General features: G+C 43.9%; 1 protein-coding gene across 1 annotated transcript; it reads left to right on the top strand.

Moving 5' to 3' along the window:
- The first annotated feature begins 762 nt into the window (after positions 1 to 762).
- On the top strand, positions 763 to 20,012 carry DDX25 (DEAD-box helicase 25). Its single transcript, XM_032640491.1, has 12 exons — positions 763 to 833; positions 1,450 to 1,516; positions 1,769 to 1,813; positions 2,314 to 2,449; positions 3,656 to 3,748; positions 3,860 to 3,962; positions 5,457 to 5,571; positions 6,567 to 6,744; positions 14,789 to 15,026; positions 16,231 to 16,393; positions 18,365 to 18,553; positions 19,736 to 20,012. Exons 1-12 carry the CDS (start codon positions 771 to 773, stop codon positions 19,795 to 19,797), a joined length of 1,452 nt encoding a protein of 483 aa, XP_032496382.1. The 5' UTR covers positions 763 to 770; the 3' UTR covers positions 19,798 to 20,012.
- The last annotated feature ends 743 nt before the right edge of the window (positions 20,013 to 20,755 follow it).

Raw genomic sequence — 20,755 nt, 5'->3', positions numbered from 1 at the left:
TGTCCAAATTTAGCAGTCGTTAGTGCACAGAATCTATCCCGGACTATGCAGGTGAAGGTAGCAGGTGAAGGTTGTACCGAAAGGGAAACCGTTTTCTCCGGATTGCTTTACCAAGAGGCGCGTATCAGAATTAAAATGAAAATAAGCCAGTATGTGGAAACATCACAGGTATCTAGTAACAGGGACGATAGAGCTTGAACAACTTTACTTCCTCTCTGCATCTTTCGCATTCGAATTCATTTGTCAGATGAAACTCACCAATTCTGACTCTCCACTTTCCTATGCCATTCACTAGCCTTTCTGACATCCTGCAACGCAGAAGCGGAAATTTCGGGGGGACGCGGGCACAAGAGCTTGAAGCGGGGTGGAGGGGTCCTGCTTCACCACCAGGAGAATAGTCTGGGGAGAGGGTGGTGGGGTAGGAGAGGTAGGACACTCGAATCAGTACGGAGATTGCTGCCGCTTAGAGTCCCACGCTGCTGTTGCTCAGCAGAGGTCAGCCGCGGGCGAACGTTCACCACGATAGCGCCCCGGCAGCCTTTCCAACGCCTGGCGTTGACTGGGGCACTGGCAGACCACTACAGCCAGCTCCCTCCTGCGCGGACCCCGCACTCCTCCCCCGACTCCTCCCACCACCTCGGAGTTCGGGCGCCTGCGCACGGCGGCTGGTCGGCCCCCCGAGAAAGCCCATTGGCCGCTGGGTGAGGCCGGGCACTACCTCGCGCCTGTGGCGGCCGCACGTGCTGGGAGCGGAAGCGGCGATCGCAGCTATGGCGTCGTTACTTTGGGGAGGCGACGCAGGGGCTGCGGAGAGCGAGGGGCTGAACGGCCACGTAACTGCCACCGAACCGGGGAGGGCAAGGGGGTTAGGGCCCAGAACAGCACTCCCGGAGGGAAATGTGCTGGGGAGGGGAAGGGAGAGCTCCGCTACGGTTTGGAGCCGAGTGTCAGATGGTGGTGGGGAGGTGTGACAAGGATTTGGAAGAGGGCCACGGGAAAGGAGACCCCGAGAGAAACAAGACCTTTGGTTTGAAAAGACAAAATGAAGACATCTGCGGAAGGGAAAGCAGCTGGGAGCCCCAAGTAGACCCTGAGTTTTCTACTGTCCCAATTTGACCGTTAAGCCTCAGCCTGCATCTCATCTACCAACGTGCTTTCCTATCTGCTATCCCTTGCTCGTGCTGTGACCCGCCGAGGACTGTCACATTTAGACTAGAGGCTTATAAAGAGGAATGTCATATACAGGGGCAGTAGAAAGTCTCCTCTGATTTTAGGATAATTCATACAGGAGACCTGCTTCTCAAAGGAATCCATTAATACATAATATCGCAAAGGAAACAGTATTGGCGTGGCCTTCCCTGCCTCCCTTCCAGCCCGTGTTAGGGGCTGGCACTGGGCTGCTTGATGCCTTGCTTCACAATATTGATTGAAATTTGTATCTTTCAATAGTTTTCAAACGTCATCCATCCCCGGAAGAACCTTCAGGGTATTAAGAGTACTACCGTTACAAACGTAGGTGAGTGTTGTTAAAGAAGATTGGGCTCAGTTCATTTAAAAAGCGTTGCTTTCCTCATGTCCCTGGCAACTTTGGCTCCCATAATTTAACATTCAAGACCCTCCACTACCTTTCCAGTCTTTTTACCCACTCCTCCACTGCTTGACCCTTCCTTTGTACACACTGTAGAGTCGGCAGGAGAAACTGGGATGATACGCTGGACGTTCCTGCTTGGCATTTATCTTTACAGTGGTTTCTCTTCCATCCTTTTAGACGGTTCTGTTAATAACACCGAAGAAGATGGTGAAGAAGATGGAGGTAGGAAATAAATTCATTTGCGTGTATTTACTGGCATTCTGTTTCCTTTAATCATGACTTTCACAACGTGGGTGAGTAATACCAACTTAATTGGAAAAGAACCATCTTTGCTTCTGTTTTCTTTATAAATAGTGAATATCAGAAGAAATACTAACTTAGGAGTCAGGATTACTTCTTTAGAGGAAATTGAAATAGAATATGCAGGAATGGGTTACGAATTTTCAGCTGGCAAGGAAAAATTAGGTCTGCTGGCAATAGGCTTGGTTGAGGTTAGAGGTTGGTGTAGCAACAGAGCATAAGAATCTGGATCCTCGTGGAAATGAAAAGGAATTCTCAGTGCTGTGTCATTCTTTTTAGAACCTTCTTTTGGAAGAAAAATGAGAGTAGGAACAGTTGCTTGATATACAGCCCGTGAATGGAAGGAAGCAACTTGTTAGATGTCATTCAGGAGGCTTGACGTTCCCCCTGCAATATCCCCTGTTTTATCCTTGCTTTTCTAGTGGAATTGGCAGCTAATTCACTCTTGAACAAGTTAATCCGGCAGTCCTTAGTAGAATCCAGTCACCGAGTTGAAGTCTTACAAAAGGATCCCAGCTCTCCACTCTACTCGGTGAAAACATTTGAAGAGCTGCGGCTGTGAGTATTTTTACTTTAAGTGTAGGAAAATTGCAGAGAGCATAGCACAGAACAAACTAAACTGCTAATAATAATAATCAGGATCTCCTTCGTGTTCTAATGGTCAGTATTCAAATGAGATGTGCACATTTTGCATGCAATTAAAATATAGCTCAAAGAGGAACACTAGGATATCTGAATTGTCCAACGACTTGTGAACATTTTTGATGGTAAAATATTTTAAGCTTGCTGTGTTAAGGGGGATAGCTAAGCCAGACACAGCCGTATTGCTACTCTCCATACCAGAGTACAGATAACAGGAATTTTGATGACCCAAATACCCCTTTAGATAAGTTACAAGCTTTTACCTTTTTAATTATTTTTTTTTGTCTCAGATGGTATTTAAATGAATAACTTTCCCAAATAGGTTTGCATTTCCTAGGGAGTTATCAACTGGCATTAAGGAAATGTATTTAAATAGGTCGAGTTACTGATACGGACTTATGTAAGTGGAGAAATCCAAAATCCCAATGCCTGCTTTCTAGTTGGGGAGAAGCTTACTTATAATTAAAGGTTGGCTGCCAGTAATCTACCAATTAATCTACCAATTAAGCATGTCCAAAATGTGCATGTCATTGTAGTGGAAGTATTCCAGCCTACTTCACTTTATTCTCTTTCTAACATCTATCCTGAGACCCCAGGAAAGACACATTTAAAAATACTGGCTCAGAAGAATGAGCTAATATGGCATCTTCTGCTCCTAGAGAGAATTGATATAAGAATCACCTAAATGAAATTTTGTTTTCTCTGAAAATTCACATTGAAACGTTAAAGTTTGTCATTGACTAAAAAGAAATAAACAATAAATCTCACTTAGTTTTCTGCTTGTGTGGAAAATAAAACTCTACTGGAAAATTGACGCACTTCTATCAGATGAGTTTTTCCTTTTTTTTTTCTTGGTTCAAGAGAAAGTTCAACGTTAGGCCCTCACTACTATCCTTGGCCTGGGCTTATGACATAACTTATTACTTTAGTGCTCCAACTGTGCAGACAGGATTGTATATATGTTTGAGAGTTGAGGTTTAACTTGTATATTTCCAAATATTACTTTTTATACTCACTTGCAAAGTGGCCTAATTTAGAAATGCCCCTTTCAAGTTTGTGTTTCTGAGTCTACTGACGCATCACAGACTTTAAGTATTTGATTTTTTGTGTTTTTTTTGACAGAAAAGAAGAGTTACTAAAAGGGATCTATGCAATGGGATTTAATAGACCATCCAAAATTCAAGAGATGGCTCTCCCTATGATGCTGGCACATCCGTGAGTTTCTACGGTAGTGGTATTCCAACTGGTTATTTTTAGTCACTTATATTCAGTTTATGCCCAGGAGCTTGTATTCAGTTTATGTCCAGCACATCCTCTTTTCTACAGACCTCAGAACCTCATAGCCCAGAGTCAGTCTGGAACAGGAAAGACAGCTGCTTTTGTCTTGGCAATGCTAAGCAGAGTTAATGCCTTGGAATTGTTTCCACAGGTAAGGAAAGGCTGGGAGAGAGATGGGAATGCTTGCGGTGCCAAAGGTATTTTAGTAATAGGCAATATTGCTGCAATGATGTGATGATATTTAGAATAGACGTTTTTTCATAAAATCAGAGTACTTACCAGCTGAAAGTCTTAGGCGAGGTAGTAAATCTTTTGGAGTATGTTTTCTTGTCAGTAAAGATAACACTTATAAAGGTATGGATCACAGTTGTTCTGTTCACCCTTGAACCCTAACTTCAGTCACAGTGCTTGGCTTGTAGAAACCACTCCTTGAACATTGAATGAATGAATGAATGAATACCTGCCTCATAGGATTGTCATGCAGATTGAGTGAATTAATGTACATTTTTAGCACCGTGCTCAACATAAAGTGAGCATTCAGTAGTGATAGTTATATAGCTGTAGGTCACCCAGTCCCTCCTACTCATTTAGTGGAGAAGGAAACAGAGGCTTGGAGAGGGAAAGGTCACACGTGAGGTCACAGTTGTCAGAGAGCGACTGAGCAGGGACTAGAACTGCGCTTGCCCTTCTCCCAACCTAGTGTCAGTACATGGAAAGTATCTGGTGATCTCCCTCTTTCTCCAACCTGTGTTCATCGAATTGATTGACAAACTGGGAGCCCAAGTGTTGGGTGCGCTCAAAGCCATGGGGCAGCAAGGATTCCCTCAGGAAGTTTACAACCTGCGCAGCAAGATAACCTGTGGACATGGACGTGGGTGACTAGTGACAGGCATAGGAAATCCTGTGCTTTCTTTAGACAAGTTCAGGGAAATTTATATCTGGGGTTTGATATCATGAGTAAAAATCCTTTAGGAGAAGCTATGCTTGAACACATGTTGAGAAATGTGTGTGGAAACTGTTTTTATCACTTTAGCTGTGTTTCCCTCTATCCCAGATCCTTCATTGAAGTTCAAAAATGCATTAAATATCACCAGTTTCTTCCATCGACATCTTCATTCATCAACAGCCACCATTTATAGGGGGGATGGAAGTAACAAATGAAAGAGTTTCAGGGAACATTCTGCCAGAGACGTGTAAGATGGATTGGACCAAGCAGGGAGTGCTCTGGAAATGGGCAGACTTTTAATATCAGGGAAGAGGTAATGGGGACCACACTCAAGCTGTAATTAGTCTTGCATCCCTTCTCTTTTTGATTCCCAGCCCCCCTACATTCCATTTTTCCTCTACCAAAACAGCGTGAGCCATAACCTGTGTTTCTTCATGACCTTTCAGAGAGGAACATATAAAAGGAAGCTGCTGCTTCATCCTTCAGCCCCTTCTCCACTTCCATACTCAGCATTCACCCTAGATCTATCAGCTGCTCGGTCGTATTCAAGTAAAAATATTCTGTTCAACCAAAATCTCCAGTTTCACTTCTGTGCCTCTCCCTCCACAAATTTTAATTGTATTTCAGAATTGCGTGGTGGCTGTTAATGAACCTTTCTCCTTCCCCCCTTCTCTCTCTCTCCCTCTCTCCCTCTCTCAGTGCCTCTGCTTAGCTCCTACTTATGAACTGGCTCTGCAAACTGGCCGTGTGGTCGAACGGATGGGGAAATTCTGTGTGGATGTTCAAGTGATGTACGCCATTCGAGGGAATCGAAGTATGTACCAGCAAGCCAGCCCTGGCTGATACTTTAAATCCCGACTGCACCACTGACACAGTCGTGGTATATACCTTCTCTGCTTTCTTGCCTCTAAAATGGTGGATATAATGGCACCTATATCATAGAGTTGTTACTGGAATTAAATAAAATGATACAGATAAAGCACTGTGCACACCCCTGGCACATAATAAGGACCCAGTAAGTGTTAGCTGCATCACTCCCACGGCCCAGAAGAGGATGCTTTTGCTTGTTCTTTTCTGTGAGGCTCAGTCGTTTTGTGCAGAACAGCTTTTATTGTTTCACTTTTTCATTAAAGTATTACATGCATAAAGTGAAAAAAAAAAAAACTTTAAAACAGAAAATTCAAAGGTAAAAGTGAAAGTTGTTCTTTCTTTCAAAAACCTATTTCCGAAGACAACTATGGTTTTGTTAACAAATCTTTGTGTGCTTACAAAAATGGGAGCATTTTTTTTATACTGTTCAAAAACTTACGCGTTTTAAACATCTTTTCATGTCAGTATGTGTAGCCCCACCTCATTCTTTTGACTAGCTGTATAATCTTCTGTCATTTATTTCATGTAACCTGTTGATAGACATTTTGGTTGTTTTCCATTTGGGGAAGATTTGTAGGCCTTTCACTGCTGTGCCAGTGTTTCTGTAGGACAATAGGACAATGGGAATGCTGCAGGGTGGCTTTTTTTTTTTTTTTCTTTAAGTAACCTGTGCCTCCCAAGTCTCAGAGACGCCGTAACCCAGGGTGGCTTTTAAAATGACCGTGGGGCAGAATCAAATATGCGCGACTGTTATCATTACTGTAAAGCTAGAAACTTGGGAATTTATCCTAAAACTCTGTAAAATCAAAAACCACAAAGACCCTCAGTGTTGGCACTTGGAAAACCATTATGAAATGTGTTTCATTACCGGGAATTGTGGATGGTTAGAGTCGTTTGCATCTGAAGGAAACCTTTAAACCCTTTTCCTTTGCTCCCTAGTTCCCAGAGGCACTCATGTCACCAAACAGATTATAATTGGCACTCCTGGGACTGTCCTAGATTGGTGTTTCAAGCAAAAATTAATTGATTTGACTAAGATTCGTGTGTTTGTCCTGGATGAAGCAGATGTGATGATCGACACGCAAGGATTCTCAGACCAAAGCATTCGTATTCAAAGGTAACCTTCACATCCAGCCTTTTCTTCCTGGGTCTTCTGTCCAGGGAAGGAATTTCACTTGTCTGCTGCTCCTAATTGTCTTTACTGCTTATTCCCCACTTCTTTCACCTTTAAAACAAGTTGGGTTTTCATTATTTTCACCAGCTCAATGGGCCTTCAGCCTGCTGTAATTTCCCAACTTCTTCATCTTGTAACCTTGCCTGATTGCTTTACTCTTGTGCTGCAGGCTTACAGATGGAACCCATACACAGTGGGTCTGCACCAAATTTTGCCAGTAATCTTGTATTTGAGCAAAATTCTAAAGAGAATTCATTAAAACCTGATAGCGCTATTGTGAGGACACAGCAGCCTGGGATCAGTAGCCTAGTATCTAGTCCTGACTTTGCCTGTAAGTTGTTAAATAAATCCTGTCGATTTCCTAGGCCTCTCTCCCAGGATCACCAAGGGGCTTAAAATTTCAGATTATCAGCCCAGCCTGAACCTTACTGAGCCAGAATTTCTGGGAGCGGGCTTTAAGAGTCTGCATCGCTCATTTTTAAATAAAGTATTTATACACTGTGTTAAATTCAAGTATAACATTGAAAGACTTGTAATGATAACCAGTAATCCCCTGCCCCAACCCCTAGAGAATACTGCCCGTTACGACATTAACTTTCATACCTTTAAATGATCTGCTCACATTGGTATTTCTCGTTGTAGATTCGTTATATACAATGTTGTTGGTTACATTCACAGCTGGTATTGATATCATTATCACAACACAAATAACGTTCACTGCTGAGTATTGAATTATTATAATTATGTTTTCCTTGTGCTTCTCCCCCTAGAGTTGCCTATTTTCCTTCATTTGGTTACTATCACTGTGTAGCGGTCTTTAATTTTTCTCTACCTGTTTCATCATACATGTCATATGTCAATGATATCTCCAGATAGTCAAATACATCTTAAAATTCCATCAGTTTCTTTTTGTCTGGAAGATCTCCCACACTCACTGTCTCCAGTTTCAGCCTGGACTGGTTGCACTCCCGTCCTGTGGTCACAGCCGCATTACAGGTTTCCCCTGTCCTCATTAACAGTTTCGAATCTCCTGTCTTGTGGGTCCTTCTTCTTGGCGTACTGTTGATTTACTGAATATGCTAGAATGTATCTGCTAATGGCTTCCTGCAAAAGGATGTGTAGGAAGTTCATTTTCTAGCCCCTGCTTGTCTGAAAATGTTTTTACTGTACCTGTAAATTTGATCTTTGGGTTGAGTTTCCCTGGATGTGGAATCCTATCTTGAAAAGCTTTCTTCCTGTAAATTCGGAGACAGTGTTAAAAACAGAAAAGTGGTTGTTTTTTTTTACTATAATTAATGCTCTGTTTCCAGTGTTGCTGCTGGAAAGTTTAATGTCTTCCTGATGCTCAGACTTTTGTCTGTGATCTGTTTTTTCCTCACTAGAAGGTTTTGGAATCTTTTTCTCCATGATGTACTGGAACTTCTCAATGATGTGCTTTGGTTCAGATCTTTTTTTCTTCATTGTACTAGACACATGGTACACTCTTCTCATTCCCAAAACTTGTACATGCCAGATCTGGGGAAATATCTTATGTTACTTCTTTCCCTGCGGTGACCAACTTTTTAGGAAGACAACCCGGGATACAGTCATAGCAGGCAAATATATATGTACATACGTACACACACATATATTTCATATATATATATATATATATATAATACAGAAGAAATAATCGTACACGTGTTATTACTTTGACATAAAAATATGGAAAATACGTTTATTTGAAATTATATATTATCCTGTACTTTCCTGTTACATTAGTGCTACTATTTAAACACAACAACTGTAGAGCTAAACTGGCAATTAGTAGTAACTCATAGGAGAACTAATTAAACAATATGTATGAGAAAAATACAGCAATAATGTTTTGTCTCTGATACAGCAATTTAATCTTTTTAAACATGATAGGCTGCTTAAATTTTGGAGGCTGTGCTATTGTATATTCTTTTTTTTTGGCCACACCACACAGCTTGCAGGATCTTAGTTCCCCAACCAGGGATCAAACCCGGGCCCTCAGCAGTGAGAGCGCTGAGTCCTGACCACTGGGCCTCCCTGGAATTCCCTATTGTATATACTTAAGATACATAATTATAGAACTATTTATGAGGAGAACGTAAATACGATAGAACTAATTGAACATATTACAGTAAGTCCCCACATACAGATGAGTTCCGTTCCAAGGGCGTGTTCGTTAAGTCCAGTTTGTTCGTAAGTCCAACAAAGTTAGCCTGGGTACCCAACTAGCACAATTGGCTATATAGTACTGCACTGTAGTAGGTTCATAATGCTCTTCACACAAATAATACATAAAAAACAAACACAAAAAATAAAATATTTTTAATCTTACTTTTCAAGTACCTTGAAAGGTACAGTAGTGCAGTACAACAGCTGGCATTACAGGGACTGGCATCAAGTGAACAGGCAAGAAGGGTTACTGACTGGAAGAGGGAGAGGAGGTGGGAGACGGTAGAGCTGAAGGACTGTAAGTAATAGGAGACGGAGGACAAGCTGCAGTGTCACTCACGCCTGACGTTGCTGGCACAGGTTCTGGTTCCTTGCTGGATTCAGTTCTATCTACCCTCTTGTAAAACGATCCAGTGACGTCTGGGTAGTAGCTCTTTTTTTTCTCATCATAGATGACATGGTAGCAATGGATTGCATTCTGAACGGCTGCTGCAACCTTCATGTACCATTCTGCATTCGGGTCCTGTGCGTCAAAAACTAACGGTGCCGCCTCAAATAAAGAAAATCCTCTTGCCATTTCCTGAGTCATGAATCTCTTCAGTTCTTCAGTTACTTCTTCCTCTTGTCTCTCTTCATCCTTTCTCTGGGCCTCCGATTCCATCAGGTCTTCATTAGTAAGCTCCTTGTGTTACACAGCAAGGAGTTCAGTGAAGTCGTCCTCTTGCTTCAAATAAAGATACTGCACTTCTGTACTCTATACAGTATGGCACAGTAAAGTACACAAAAGCACAACCACTTGTAGAGGGTGCATGCACGTGACAACATACGCCAGACACGTGAACTAACTTAACGTGATTGGACATGTGAGCACACATCCGCATCTTTGAAGGTTCACAACTTGAAGGTTCGTATGTAGGGGACTTACTGTACCTGTATTTAATGACAGAGACAATAATGACACTTTTTTTTCTGTCTCACCGTGTGGTAAGATGTTTTGACTCTCTTTTCTAGTATCCTCTGAACTCCCAGCAGCCCTCTTTTCTTGTCTGTGGCAGTAAAACAGAATACAGTCAAATCTAAAATTCATTTTGACTTGCAGCTCTGCCCTTATTAAGCCCACACTGATTCTTTTTTTTGGGGGGGGGGGAGTATAGTTGATTTACAGTGTTGTGTTAGTTTTCGGCTGTACAGCGAAGTGAATCTGTTATAGGTATACATATATCCAGTCTTCTTTAGATTCTTTTTTGATACATGTCATTACAGAGTATTGATTTGAGTTCCCTGTGCTATACAGTAGGTCCTTACTAGTTATCTATTTTATATATAGTAGAAACCCACACTGATTCTTGGTATCAGTCCAGTGTGATATCCTCTGAACAAAAGTGTTCAAGCGGGCTTCCCTGGTGGCGCAGTGGTTGAGAGTCCGCCTGCCGATGCAGGGGACACGGGTTCGTGCCCCGGTCTGGGAGGATCCCACATGCCGCGGAGCGGCTGGGCCCGTGAGCCATGGCCGCTGAGCCTGCGTGTCCGGAGCCTGTCCTCCGCAACGGGAGGGGCCACAGCAGTGAGAGGCCCGCGTAACGCATAAAAAAAAAAAAAAAAAAAAAAAAAAAAAAAAAAAGTGTTCAAGCATAGAATACTTAGGAGTTTACCTACTAGCAACAGTGGTTTTTAGACTTGCAAGAATCAATTTCTAGCTCCTTCAAAATGTTCTTCCACTGTACCCGCAGGCTTGTTTCGGTGGACCAACTGTTTGTCATTCAGATCCTTTGCATCTATAAATCCATCGTTTAGGTTATCCATGTCTAAAATGTCCATCATTTTCAGACACTCTGAAGTCTATTAGATGTCATCATAAGTGAAACCCCTTCTCCTCAGGGAAAATGATTATAAAGCACAGAGGTGACTTAAACTTGTCAAACGGAAAGATGGATTCTTTACAAATTTAGTAAAGAAATTAGAAAGTCCTCAACTTGGCTGTCCTTTTCTGCTGACATTTTTCGACTTCTGCAGCAGTTTTATTCCTAAAAAAAGGAAAAATGAGTCATTTTTTGCTACAGGTTTTTGTTGCAGCCTTTACAGAACACCAGACAGCTCAGGTGCAGTCAGTACAAGGCCTCTTCACAAGTCATCAGACAGTTATGGAGACACAGTGTGTTATTTCTATTTTACTATAATCTTTTCTCCATTCTCATCCTTGACGTATTTCCAGGTTGGAGTTGGACATTCTTTTTGTCTCAAACTTTGAAAATAGGCCAACATTTTAAATCTTTTCACTGGCCAGCTGCAATGGCAGGCATCTTGTAGGCACACGTCTGAGGTAGCTCTGCATCCATTTCTGCACAGTTAGAAATCTTAGTAAGGCTTCTGCAAGTTTGAAATAACAAAATGACCCAAAACTTTGGTAATGAAAAGCTCAGTATCACAGGTAAGCATATTGTATGTGTTTTTAAAAGTATTGTGTACAAAGGGTGCAGGACATTTAGCTGGTAAGATCTTTTCATGTTCTTTGATAAGGAATTTATAGACTGAATGGAATATGCCAGAATATACATTTGCACTGTCTGCCGCTCGTGCAGGGAGTTGAACAAAGGCTACTTTGTATTTGGATACAATGTCAACAGTCTTTTGTTGTATATTTTCTGTGTTGTATAAAAACTTCATAGAAGCCAAAAAGATGTTTTGAGACTCCATTTTTTCAAAACCAAATACCTAAGAGATGGGAGGGGTGGGGCGTGTATTTTGTGTTACCGTGATTTGAAATCTCACTGGATATACTGTAGAAGCATGGTCTCTGGTAAGATCTGAGACACTCCACTCTACACTGAGAGAGGAAAGACGTCTGTTATCAAAAGTTCCCACCTTGTTCACCCGCAGGACACTTTACTTGCAGCCTCTGAACCAGGAAATGTAACTTGACTCAGTTTCATAGGGATGGCAAGGGAAAGATAGAGTCACATGTGTCCCTTTGCATGGTGTGGGCAAACTAATTCAGCTGAGCACTGGTGTGTTTGGAGGAGGCAAAAAACTTAATTTAGAAGTATTGCCTGTCTCATCCTGAACTTGTGCGATGCAGTTTCCATATTTGCTTTCCACATCCCTTCTCCACCAGGCCTAGTCCCGAATTCATCCCTTCATTTGTGCAGTCCGCTCTGTTTCCATTATTTACCTCTTTAACCCAGTTGTATGTGTCATTCCATCCGTCACTGAAATAACACAGTCGGTTAGCCTTTTTCTGTCCTGTCTGGATCATACTGGCATTGTCCTCTGTTTCTTTTCCATAGCTTCCTTTTCTTGTCTTATGGATGCAAAACATCCATAACACAAGAAAGATACGTGATATCTACAGTTATCTCTTTGAGGATATTAATTATAGCATTAAATTTTTTTCTGTTCTCAACCCTGACTCTGAGTGATTTGAGTTTCCTTTTATGTTTGTTGGCTACAGTCTGTCTTTGTGACGGATCTTTCCTCCTCACATCTGGTGACCCTGCACTAGCCTTTCATAACCCAAGCTGAGGAACTAGTAAGCGTATTTATCGACAGCTCTTTTTTATCGGCGGTTGGGGCGTGTGACTTGGAAGCTTCACTTTAGGACGCTTGTCACCTGGAGGTCTTTAGGAGTATGTAATGTCTCTGATCTCCTTCCCGGGACACTCGGTTGCTGGCATCCTGGGAGCAGAGCAGGATGCTCTGGTGGATGGGCTGGGAGGGGTCCACCGTTCAGTATACGTATTTTCACTTGATCCCCTGTTCAGCTGTCTGCTTCACCCTCACCTTCTGCTGAGGCTCTTCTGCTTGTACAAGCTTAGCTGCCAAAGAAGGGTGGGGTCCATCTGCTCCTTGTATATATTTTCATCCAGCCTTCCTGTTTAAAAAAATGTGGGCCCAAGATCAAGCAAGACTCCCTTCTTGCCATCCCCTACCAATAAGTTGGTATGTTTAAATGTAACAGTGAATAAAAGATGCGGAAGTCCAGGGAAGATTCAATAGTCAAAAAGGGCTTTTCTACTAAAAAGAATATTGAGTAAAATTAGGGTATTCATGTTGGTTGTTCATCCCTCCATTGTTCAGTTTTCCTTTCTTTTGCTTAAAATACATTAAATCACAGCACTGTCCAATAGAAATATAATGTAAGCCACGTGTGTAATTAAAAATTTTTCTAATAGCTACATTAAAAAAGAAACAGGTGAAATTCATGTTATAGACTATTTTATTTAACGTGACATATCAAAAATAGCATCTTAGCAAGTAATGTTATCAATCTAAAAATTGTTAATGAAATATTTTGCATTCTTTCTTTTCATACTAAGTCTTCAAAATCCAGTGTGTTCCGCAGAGCAGCCCATGTTTCCTTCCCTTGGGCAATTTGTGTAAGTTTTCTTTCTGGAATGAAATGGCCGCAGCCTGGGGCTACCAGTCCTAGTGCCCTCTTTTTCCAGGTGAAGGGTGTGGGAGAGCAGATGGCAGAGCGACGCAGCCTGCTGATACAGCTTCTCCTCATGTCTTCTCACAGCCCTCACCCCACCCCACCAGGCCTCTGGCCTTGCACGTCCTAGGCCTCCCAGTGGTTCTGAGGGAACCGCTGTCTTTGCATCAGCACTTCCCTCTGTAGCGCTCGTATTGTAGCTTCATCCACTTTCTTGGTTATCACACTTTTCCGTCTTGCAAAAATATATTGAAACATCCACCCGTTTCTCTTATCTTATTCTGCACGTTTTGTGAGTTCATATCTTAATCACTTTATAGTCACATTAGTGGGATGCTGGATGCTGAGAAGGTAACAAACATAGCCTCCCGTGGCCAACCAGAAATCGGTCCGATTGTTGTTTGAAAAGCTCCCAGATGATTCAGGTCCCAGGCTTGAAATAATGTTTGGGAATCGGTGGACTGTATGAGCTCACCTGCTCCCTTTTAGCCCTAACAGCTTACTCTCTTAGTGCTCTGTTGTCTTCTCAAAGGCAGTGATTCCTCTCTGGTCTCTCTTCTATTTTGTTGTTTAAAGAATTAACTTTTTAATTGATGTCTAAAATATGTACAGAGAAATATACAAACCCTAAGTGTACTGCTGGGTGAACTATCACAGAGAGGCTGTGCTCGTGGGACGGTGGCCCAGGTCAAGACACAGAACTTCACTGGCACCCCGGAAATCCCCTGCAGCCCCTTTCCTGTCACCCGCCCCTCTCTCCTCCACAGGCTTAGCTGTATCCTGACTGCTGACTCCGTGCATTCATTTTGCCTTTTTTTTTTGAATTAGCCTCTGTTCACTGTGGGTTCAGTTTACATTCCACATGCAGTAGCAGCTTCCCCGGCTGCTCCCCTTTTACTTATATCCAGGTTCTTCCCGTTCCAAATAGACTTAATGTGGCTGTTCTTTCCCGCCCCAGAGATAGAACGCCTGCCATCGAATGATGAGCCTCTGTGCCCTTCATCCGCATGGAACTTGTGCGGGATGATTGCCGTAAACAGCACCTAGACTGACACCCTAGGCTTCACGAGCCCATCTCTCCTAAGGAGAAGACTGGCGTGAAAACCCAGATCACTTACCTGCACTTCACTCTGGAGCCCCACATTCAGTGTATCCATTTTCCCAGATTCTCGGTTGGCAGGAGGGCCTGACACGTGGCGCTCTGCAGCAGGTGTAGTTGTCGTGGCCGCAGCACGTTTCACGGTGACCCCAGAGCAGGAGCAGGGGCGTGGGGGGCAGCTGATGGCCGTGGGCATCAAGTGCTGGAAGCGGCCCCCCCAGGAGAGGGACAGGCCTGGCCATCGGGTGACGGCCTTCTTCCCTCCTCTCTCGTAGAGCTTTACCCTCTGAGTGCCAGATGCTCCTCTTTTCAGCGACCTTTGAAGACTCCGTGTGGCAGTTTGCGGAGCGAATCATTCCTGACCCCAACATTATCAAGTTACGGAAAGAGGAGCTGACCCTGCACAACATCCGACAGTATTATGTGCTGTGCAGGAATAGGAAAGACAAGTACCAGGCTCTGTGCAACATTTACGGTGGCATCACCATTGGCCAGGCCATCATATTCTGCCAGGTGAGTCTGCCGGGACTTGTCTTACTCGTGCCCGGGTTTCTGTGCAGGTGGAGCCGGGCACCGTGTTCGGTGCTTTTTGTACATTATGGTGTTTAATCTTCAGAGCAACTCTGAATAGAGGTTATCTGTATTTTATGGGTGAAACTGAGGTAATGGAATAGGACCTCAATATGGTGTGAAGCAGAGGGCATCCTTCTTTTATTTCTTCTTTTCTTTCTTTCTTTTTTGGTCGCGCCGTGCCACGCCGCTTGTGGGATCTCAGTTGCCTGACAGGGGATTTAACCTGGGCCACGGCAGTGAAAGCCTGGAATCCTAACTACTAGGCCACCAGGGAACTCCCTGGGCATCCTTCTTTTAGAGGGACTGCTTCTAACACTTGCCCATTCAGGTTGATGTTTATTGTAGTGTTTCCATAGATACCCTTTATCAGGTCAAGAATGTTCTCTTCTACTCCTAACTTACTATGAGCAAAGTAGCCACTCAGTCACTCACTATTAACAGCCCCTTGTTTTTATTTTCGTATTTGCTTTTCCTACCTGACGTTTTTCGTGTTCGTGTCTTGGTTGTATTTTTTCACCACCATGTGCACACTGTCAGCTCCATGAGGTCAGGCTCTCACCTGTTCCACTCACCTTCATGCCCCCGCCCTAGAATAGCCCCACCCAGCACTTGGGTGGCCCTGGAAACATACTTGTAGAGTAAAGGAAAGCTCAGCTCTGCCACGTGACCATGTGACAACTAGCCATGTGACCTTGGGCGAATCACTTAATGGTTTTAAGCTTTGGGTTTATCTTTCAGTTCTTTAAAATGAACTTGGGTAGCTACCTCATCAGATCATTATGAAAGCAGATGAACGTGATGCACGTAAAGGTTTTAGCAAAGTGCCTGGCGTACACAAGGATGTCATCATTGTTAGGTTACCTCATTTTGTCATCAGACCACCATGAGAGGTGGGCGGAGCATCTTATTCTCCGTTTCAGGGCTGAGAAGCCAAAGCTCTTACAGGTTGAGAGGCTGTGCCCCTTAAAAGCACAGGGGAGGGAGAATCCCCTGCCACATTCTCAGATCCCTCTAGGCCCCAACGGGCAGGTGAAGCAAAACTCCTCTGCAGCACCCAGCTCCCATGCCCTGCAGACATGAGCGCTGCACACATAGCCAGGCGGCTTCAACTTGGGCGCCATGCTGGGTTTTGATTTTCATGCAGACTCGTCAGAATGCCAAATGGTTGACTGTGGAGTTGATGCAGGATGGCCACCAGGTGTCTCTGTTAAGTGGAGAGCTGACTGTGGATCAGCGAGCTTCCGTCATTCAGAGGTTTCGAGACGGGAAGGAGAAAGTTCTTGTAACAACCAACGTCTGTGCTCGAGGTGTGTATGTGTACGCACTTAAAGTCAAGTTTATTGAGGTATCGTTTACATGTGACAAAATTCTCTCTTTTTAAGATACGTTTCAGAGAGTTTTGACAGACATATATAGTCACGTACCCGTCATTGTGATCAAAATACAGAACATCTCCATCTCCCCCCAAAATTCCTCAGTGCGCATTTTCAATGAGTCTCTGTAACTGGTGACCCCTGCCAGCTACTGACCAGATCTCCGTCTCTGTATTTTTGTCTTTTGCAGAACGACACGTAAGTTAAATCATACAGTTGGTAGCCTTTGTGTCTGATTTATTCTACTTGACACCATAGTTTGGAATTCATCGATGTTGTTACACGTATCAGTAGGTCATTCCTTGCTATTGCCGAGTAGTATTCCGTTGACTGGGTCGTACCGCAATCAGGTCTTCCTTTCACCAGCTGGTGGACATTTGGATGGGTTACAGCTTGGGGCTGTTTGGGCTAAAGCTGTAATAAACATTCATGTATAAGGCTTAGGTGGACATATGCTTTCATCTCTCTTGGGTAAATGCCTAGGAGGAGGATTTCTGGGTCATGTGGTAAGTGTATGTTTAGCTTTATAGGACACTGCAAAACTGTTCTCCAGAGTGGCTGTACCCTTTTGCATCTCTACCAGCAACACAGGAGAGTTCCAGTTGTTCTCCATCCCTGTCAGTAATTGGTATTGACACTCTTTCTTCATCTTTAGCTTTCTAGTAGATGTGTGTGGTATCTCGTGTTTTCAACTTGTGTTCCCTAACGACTAATGATGTTGGTCATCTCTGAGGTGTTTTTAATTTTAAAACTGTTGACTACTGGAAGAAAAATCTTTGTTTTTTCAAGAGGAGGGCCTTCGTATTTTCCTCATTCCTCCTGTATCCTTGCCTACACCGCATACTCAAACCATGTTTCCTAATTTATTACTAGTTCACCAGATAGAACCGAGGACCTGCCATGAGTGCTGAGCTTGGCATTTGGAGGAGTAGCCTAAAAAAGGATGAGGTTCCTTCCCCTCGGGAGCACGCTGCCTAGACTCCTGACTCTCTAGACCAGCACTAGCCAATAGAAATTTTTGCATTGATACAAATCTCCTATATATGGTGGCTGCTGTGCACTTGATGTGTGACTAGTGTGGCTGAGGAGCTGGATTTTTAATTTGAGTGAATTTAAATAGCCATGAGGCCAATGGTTACCATACTGGACAGCACAACTCCAGACCCCAGAGAAAAGAGGGCACAAATTGCTCCAGAGTCAAAGCACAGTACAGGCAGGACAAGGATTACGACCCAGACAGCTTATTAGTGTTGAGGAATGGAGGCACTAGGTGAGCACACACGTTAGCAGTGAAAGGTATGAAAGGAAGGGGAGGACTCTTGGAAGTCTCGAGTCGTTTGTACTTCATCCTGTACTGTTTGGGCAGCTGGATTCTAAACACAAGTGCTCTGGACGTTGCTGTGGTGACCACGGTGACGATTAGAGTAGTGGGAGATGAGGGACTGGGGAGACCAGTCCGGAAATTGTTGTAACAGTTGAGGCAATGGATAAAATGGCCTGACGAGAACAATGGCCGTGGAATGGGGTGGAGCTGGGGCCCTGTGATGGGTAAGGGGATCTGAGACTAAGGGGCTTGCTGCGCACTTAGCACAGTGGGGGTGGAGAAGATGGAAGGGCTCTGTGACCTGCTGAGAGCCCCTCCCCAGCACACAAGCATGCACACGCGCTTTGTACATATTTAGACTTACGTATAATTCGCTTCTACTGACACTCTTATCCGGCATCATAGACATACATACTTGCAAGCAAACTGCCTGACCAAAGGACCTATTTCATTTATGTAAAAGCAGGTGTGATTTACAGATTGTGTCTATTAAATGAGAATTCCCTTGGCAAATGTGGTTCTTGAATAGCTATGTCCTGAGGAAAAAGTTGCAGGACCCTGCAGTGTCGTTCCTCTTCCAGGGATTGATGTGAAGCAGGTCACGATTGTTGTGAACTTTGACCTGCCTGTGAACCCAGCAGAGGAGCCAGACTATGAGACCTACCTCCACCGTATTGGGCGGACAGGCCGCTTTGGGAGGAAAGGCCTTGCCTTCAACATGATCGAGGTGGATAAGCTGCCCCTGCTGATGAAGATCCAGGACCACTTCAGTGAGTAGTACCCTTCATGCCCAGAGCTGTGGACCTGCCCACGTTGACAGTGACGATGTGTGTCATGGACCTCGAGCCCAGAGGCTTGTGATCGGGTGGGGGCAGGAGCCAGGGAGTAGGCTTCTACTTCTCAGTGCCAGAGTTCCTAACAGGAGGTGGGGGTAATTAAAGGAAGCTGTGAAAACCAAGTGGAATTGATAGGAGCTCGTATTTCTATCTTATTGCTCATTCTGGGATCTGGAGCAGATTTTACGTCCATGAAGAACCACCCTAGGCAAAGTAATAAGCTCCTTTAAGATGATATTGTGTCCCCAGCTTCCTTTTTTATGTACATTTTTCCCTTCCTGTTGCCCCAGCGACCAACTAGGACAGTCCTAAATCCTGAGGCCTGCTGCCTTCCTCCAGTGCCCGCCCGCAGCCCCCCCCCCCCACCATCTAAACAAGGCAGGCTCTGCTAACCCTCTGGGGCTCTTGGACAGGCGTGTTGCAGTCTGGTGGAAACTTGAAGGGTAACAGAAGCTGAGATGTCCCCCTGCCCCAGGGCCCTGGATAGATACAGCTGCGGAGCAGGCGAGGAAGAACCCTCGCAGGACTCCAGATGTATCTTTCACCTTTAGGACAATGGTACTTAACCTCTGTGGGAAGCAGAGGACACTATCCCCGGGGAAATGCAACAAGCACATATGTGCAGTTTGGAATATAATTTTAAAAGGTTTGCAGGCTGGCTGCGGACCCTTCAGGGAAGTTGATTAAGCACCCCTGCATTAGGATAATGGAGGAGGGATGGGGGCGGAGAAAGAACCATTAAGATCACTGTTGCTGTGGTAATCAACACTCCCCGTTGCCATTCAGCAAACCTGCCCCCTCAGTGCACACGCCCACTTCACCCTCCTGAGCTCAACCAGGCACCTTCCCAGGTTCCCCTCTCTGCACTCTGGCGATTTTTTTCTGCCCCACAGTATTTAGACATGTATGTTGTCTTGTCTGGTGCATTTGATGCCATTGTAGTTAGTATGGATTGGTTATTTGGATACCATCCCTTCCTTACCTAATCGAGAGAATGTCCCAGTATCTCGAGGCTTTCCATACAAGGTGTCTCTATCTTCAGAAATGCAATTGGATGGAATGAAATTTCGTTTAGGCCCTGGGATAAGACTGTTCCATTCTCTTTTGTTCTTTTAGACAGCAGTATTAAGCAACTCAACCCTGAAGACATGGACGAAATCGAAAATATTGAATATTGAAGAAAGAACTTTATCGTTTACAAGTGTTCTGGTTTATGTGACAATGTAGGTTTTGAAAGTGATTTTTTACGTTGAGCCTTTTTCAACATGAAACTGTTAATATATGGCAAAATAAATGTTGTGGTAGCCTTAGTTTTAAGACCTGAGGTCTTTCTGAACCAAATTGATGTGAAGCACTTGATCCTTTTGAATAAATAAAGGGAGATTATTTCTTATTCCAGTCTTTTCACAGATAAACATCTTTGCGTGGGCTACTGGGTTGTTGTGGGATTTAGTTTATAGAATCTGAGCAGGTCATGCCGCTTGTGAATATCTCATGGTGCCGCGAGATGGCAGTAGAACGTCACTGTTTCTGGAATTTGAGTTGGTCAAGTGAAAAAACCACACGTCTTCAGACTTGCTCACTGCTGCCCCTCCCACCCCTAGTGTCTTCCCTACCTCCCCCCTCGCCCCCTCCCCACACATGCACGCACCCTTGCACCCCCCGCACAGACACACACTCTCACGTGTGAGTGCAGGGTGAAACCTTCACAAAGTAAAACGATTTGAAAGAGTATTTTGCTGCTTTTTTAGTGTTTCAACCAACACAGAATTTCAAGATATTGTTCTGTTTTACTTCTTAATGTCTTCAAATTAGAGAAGATTTAATCCATCATCAGTTATGTCGTAGTCTCTGAAAACGTGGCTTTATTATAGACATTTCTTAACAGGCAGTGGAGGTGGGGGGAACCCACTTGCCTTAGTAAAGAGGTGACACTTCAGGGAGCCAAAGGGTTTCACTTTTAAGAACTTAAAGGTGTATCTGAGAGTCCTGGATGCTTTCCTGCAAGTCCCACTGAGATGCTTCTCATTTCTCACATTTGCTCCTAAAAAGTGAAACAGTGGGCTTGAGAAAAAGGGGGGGAAATTGATACTCTCCCAGAAAGCCTGAGCAGGTTTTGCAGCCCACAGCCAGAGC

The sequence above is a fragment of the Phocoena sinus genome, chromosome 8 (assembly GCF_008692025.1).
Source record: "Phocoena sinus isolate mPhoSin1 chromosome 8, mPhoSin1.pri, whole genome shotgun sequence".
In the NCBI taxonomy this organism is placed as follows: Eukaryota; Metazoa; Chordata; class Mammalia; order Artiodactyla; family Phocoenidae; genus Phocoena; species Phocoena sinus.
This window is presented reverse-complemented; position numbering and strand designations above follow the sequence as displayed.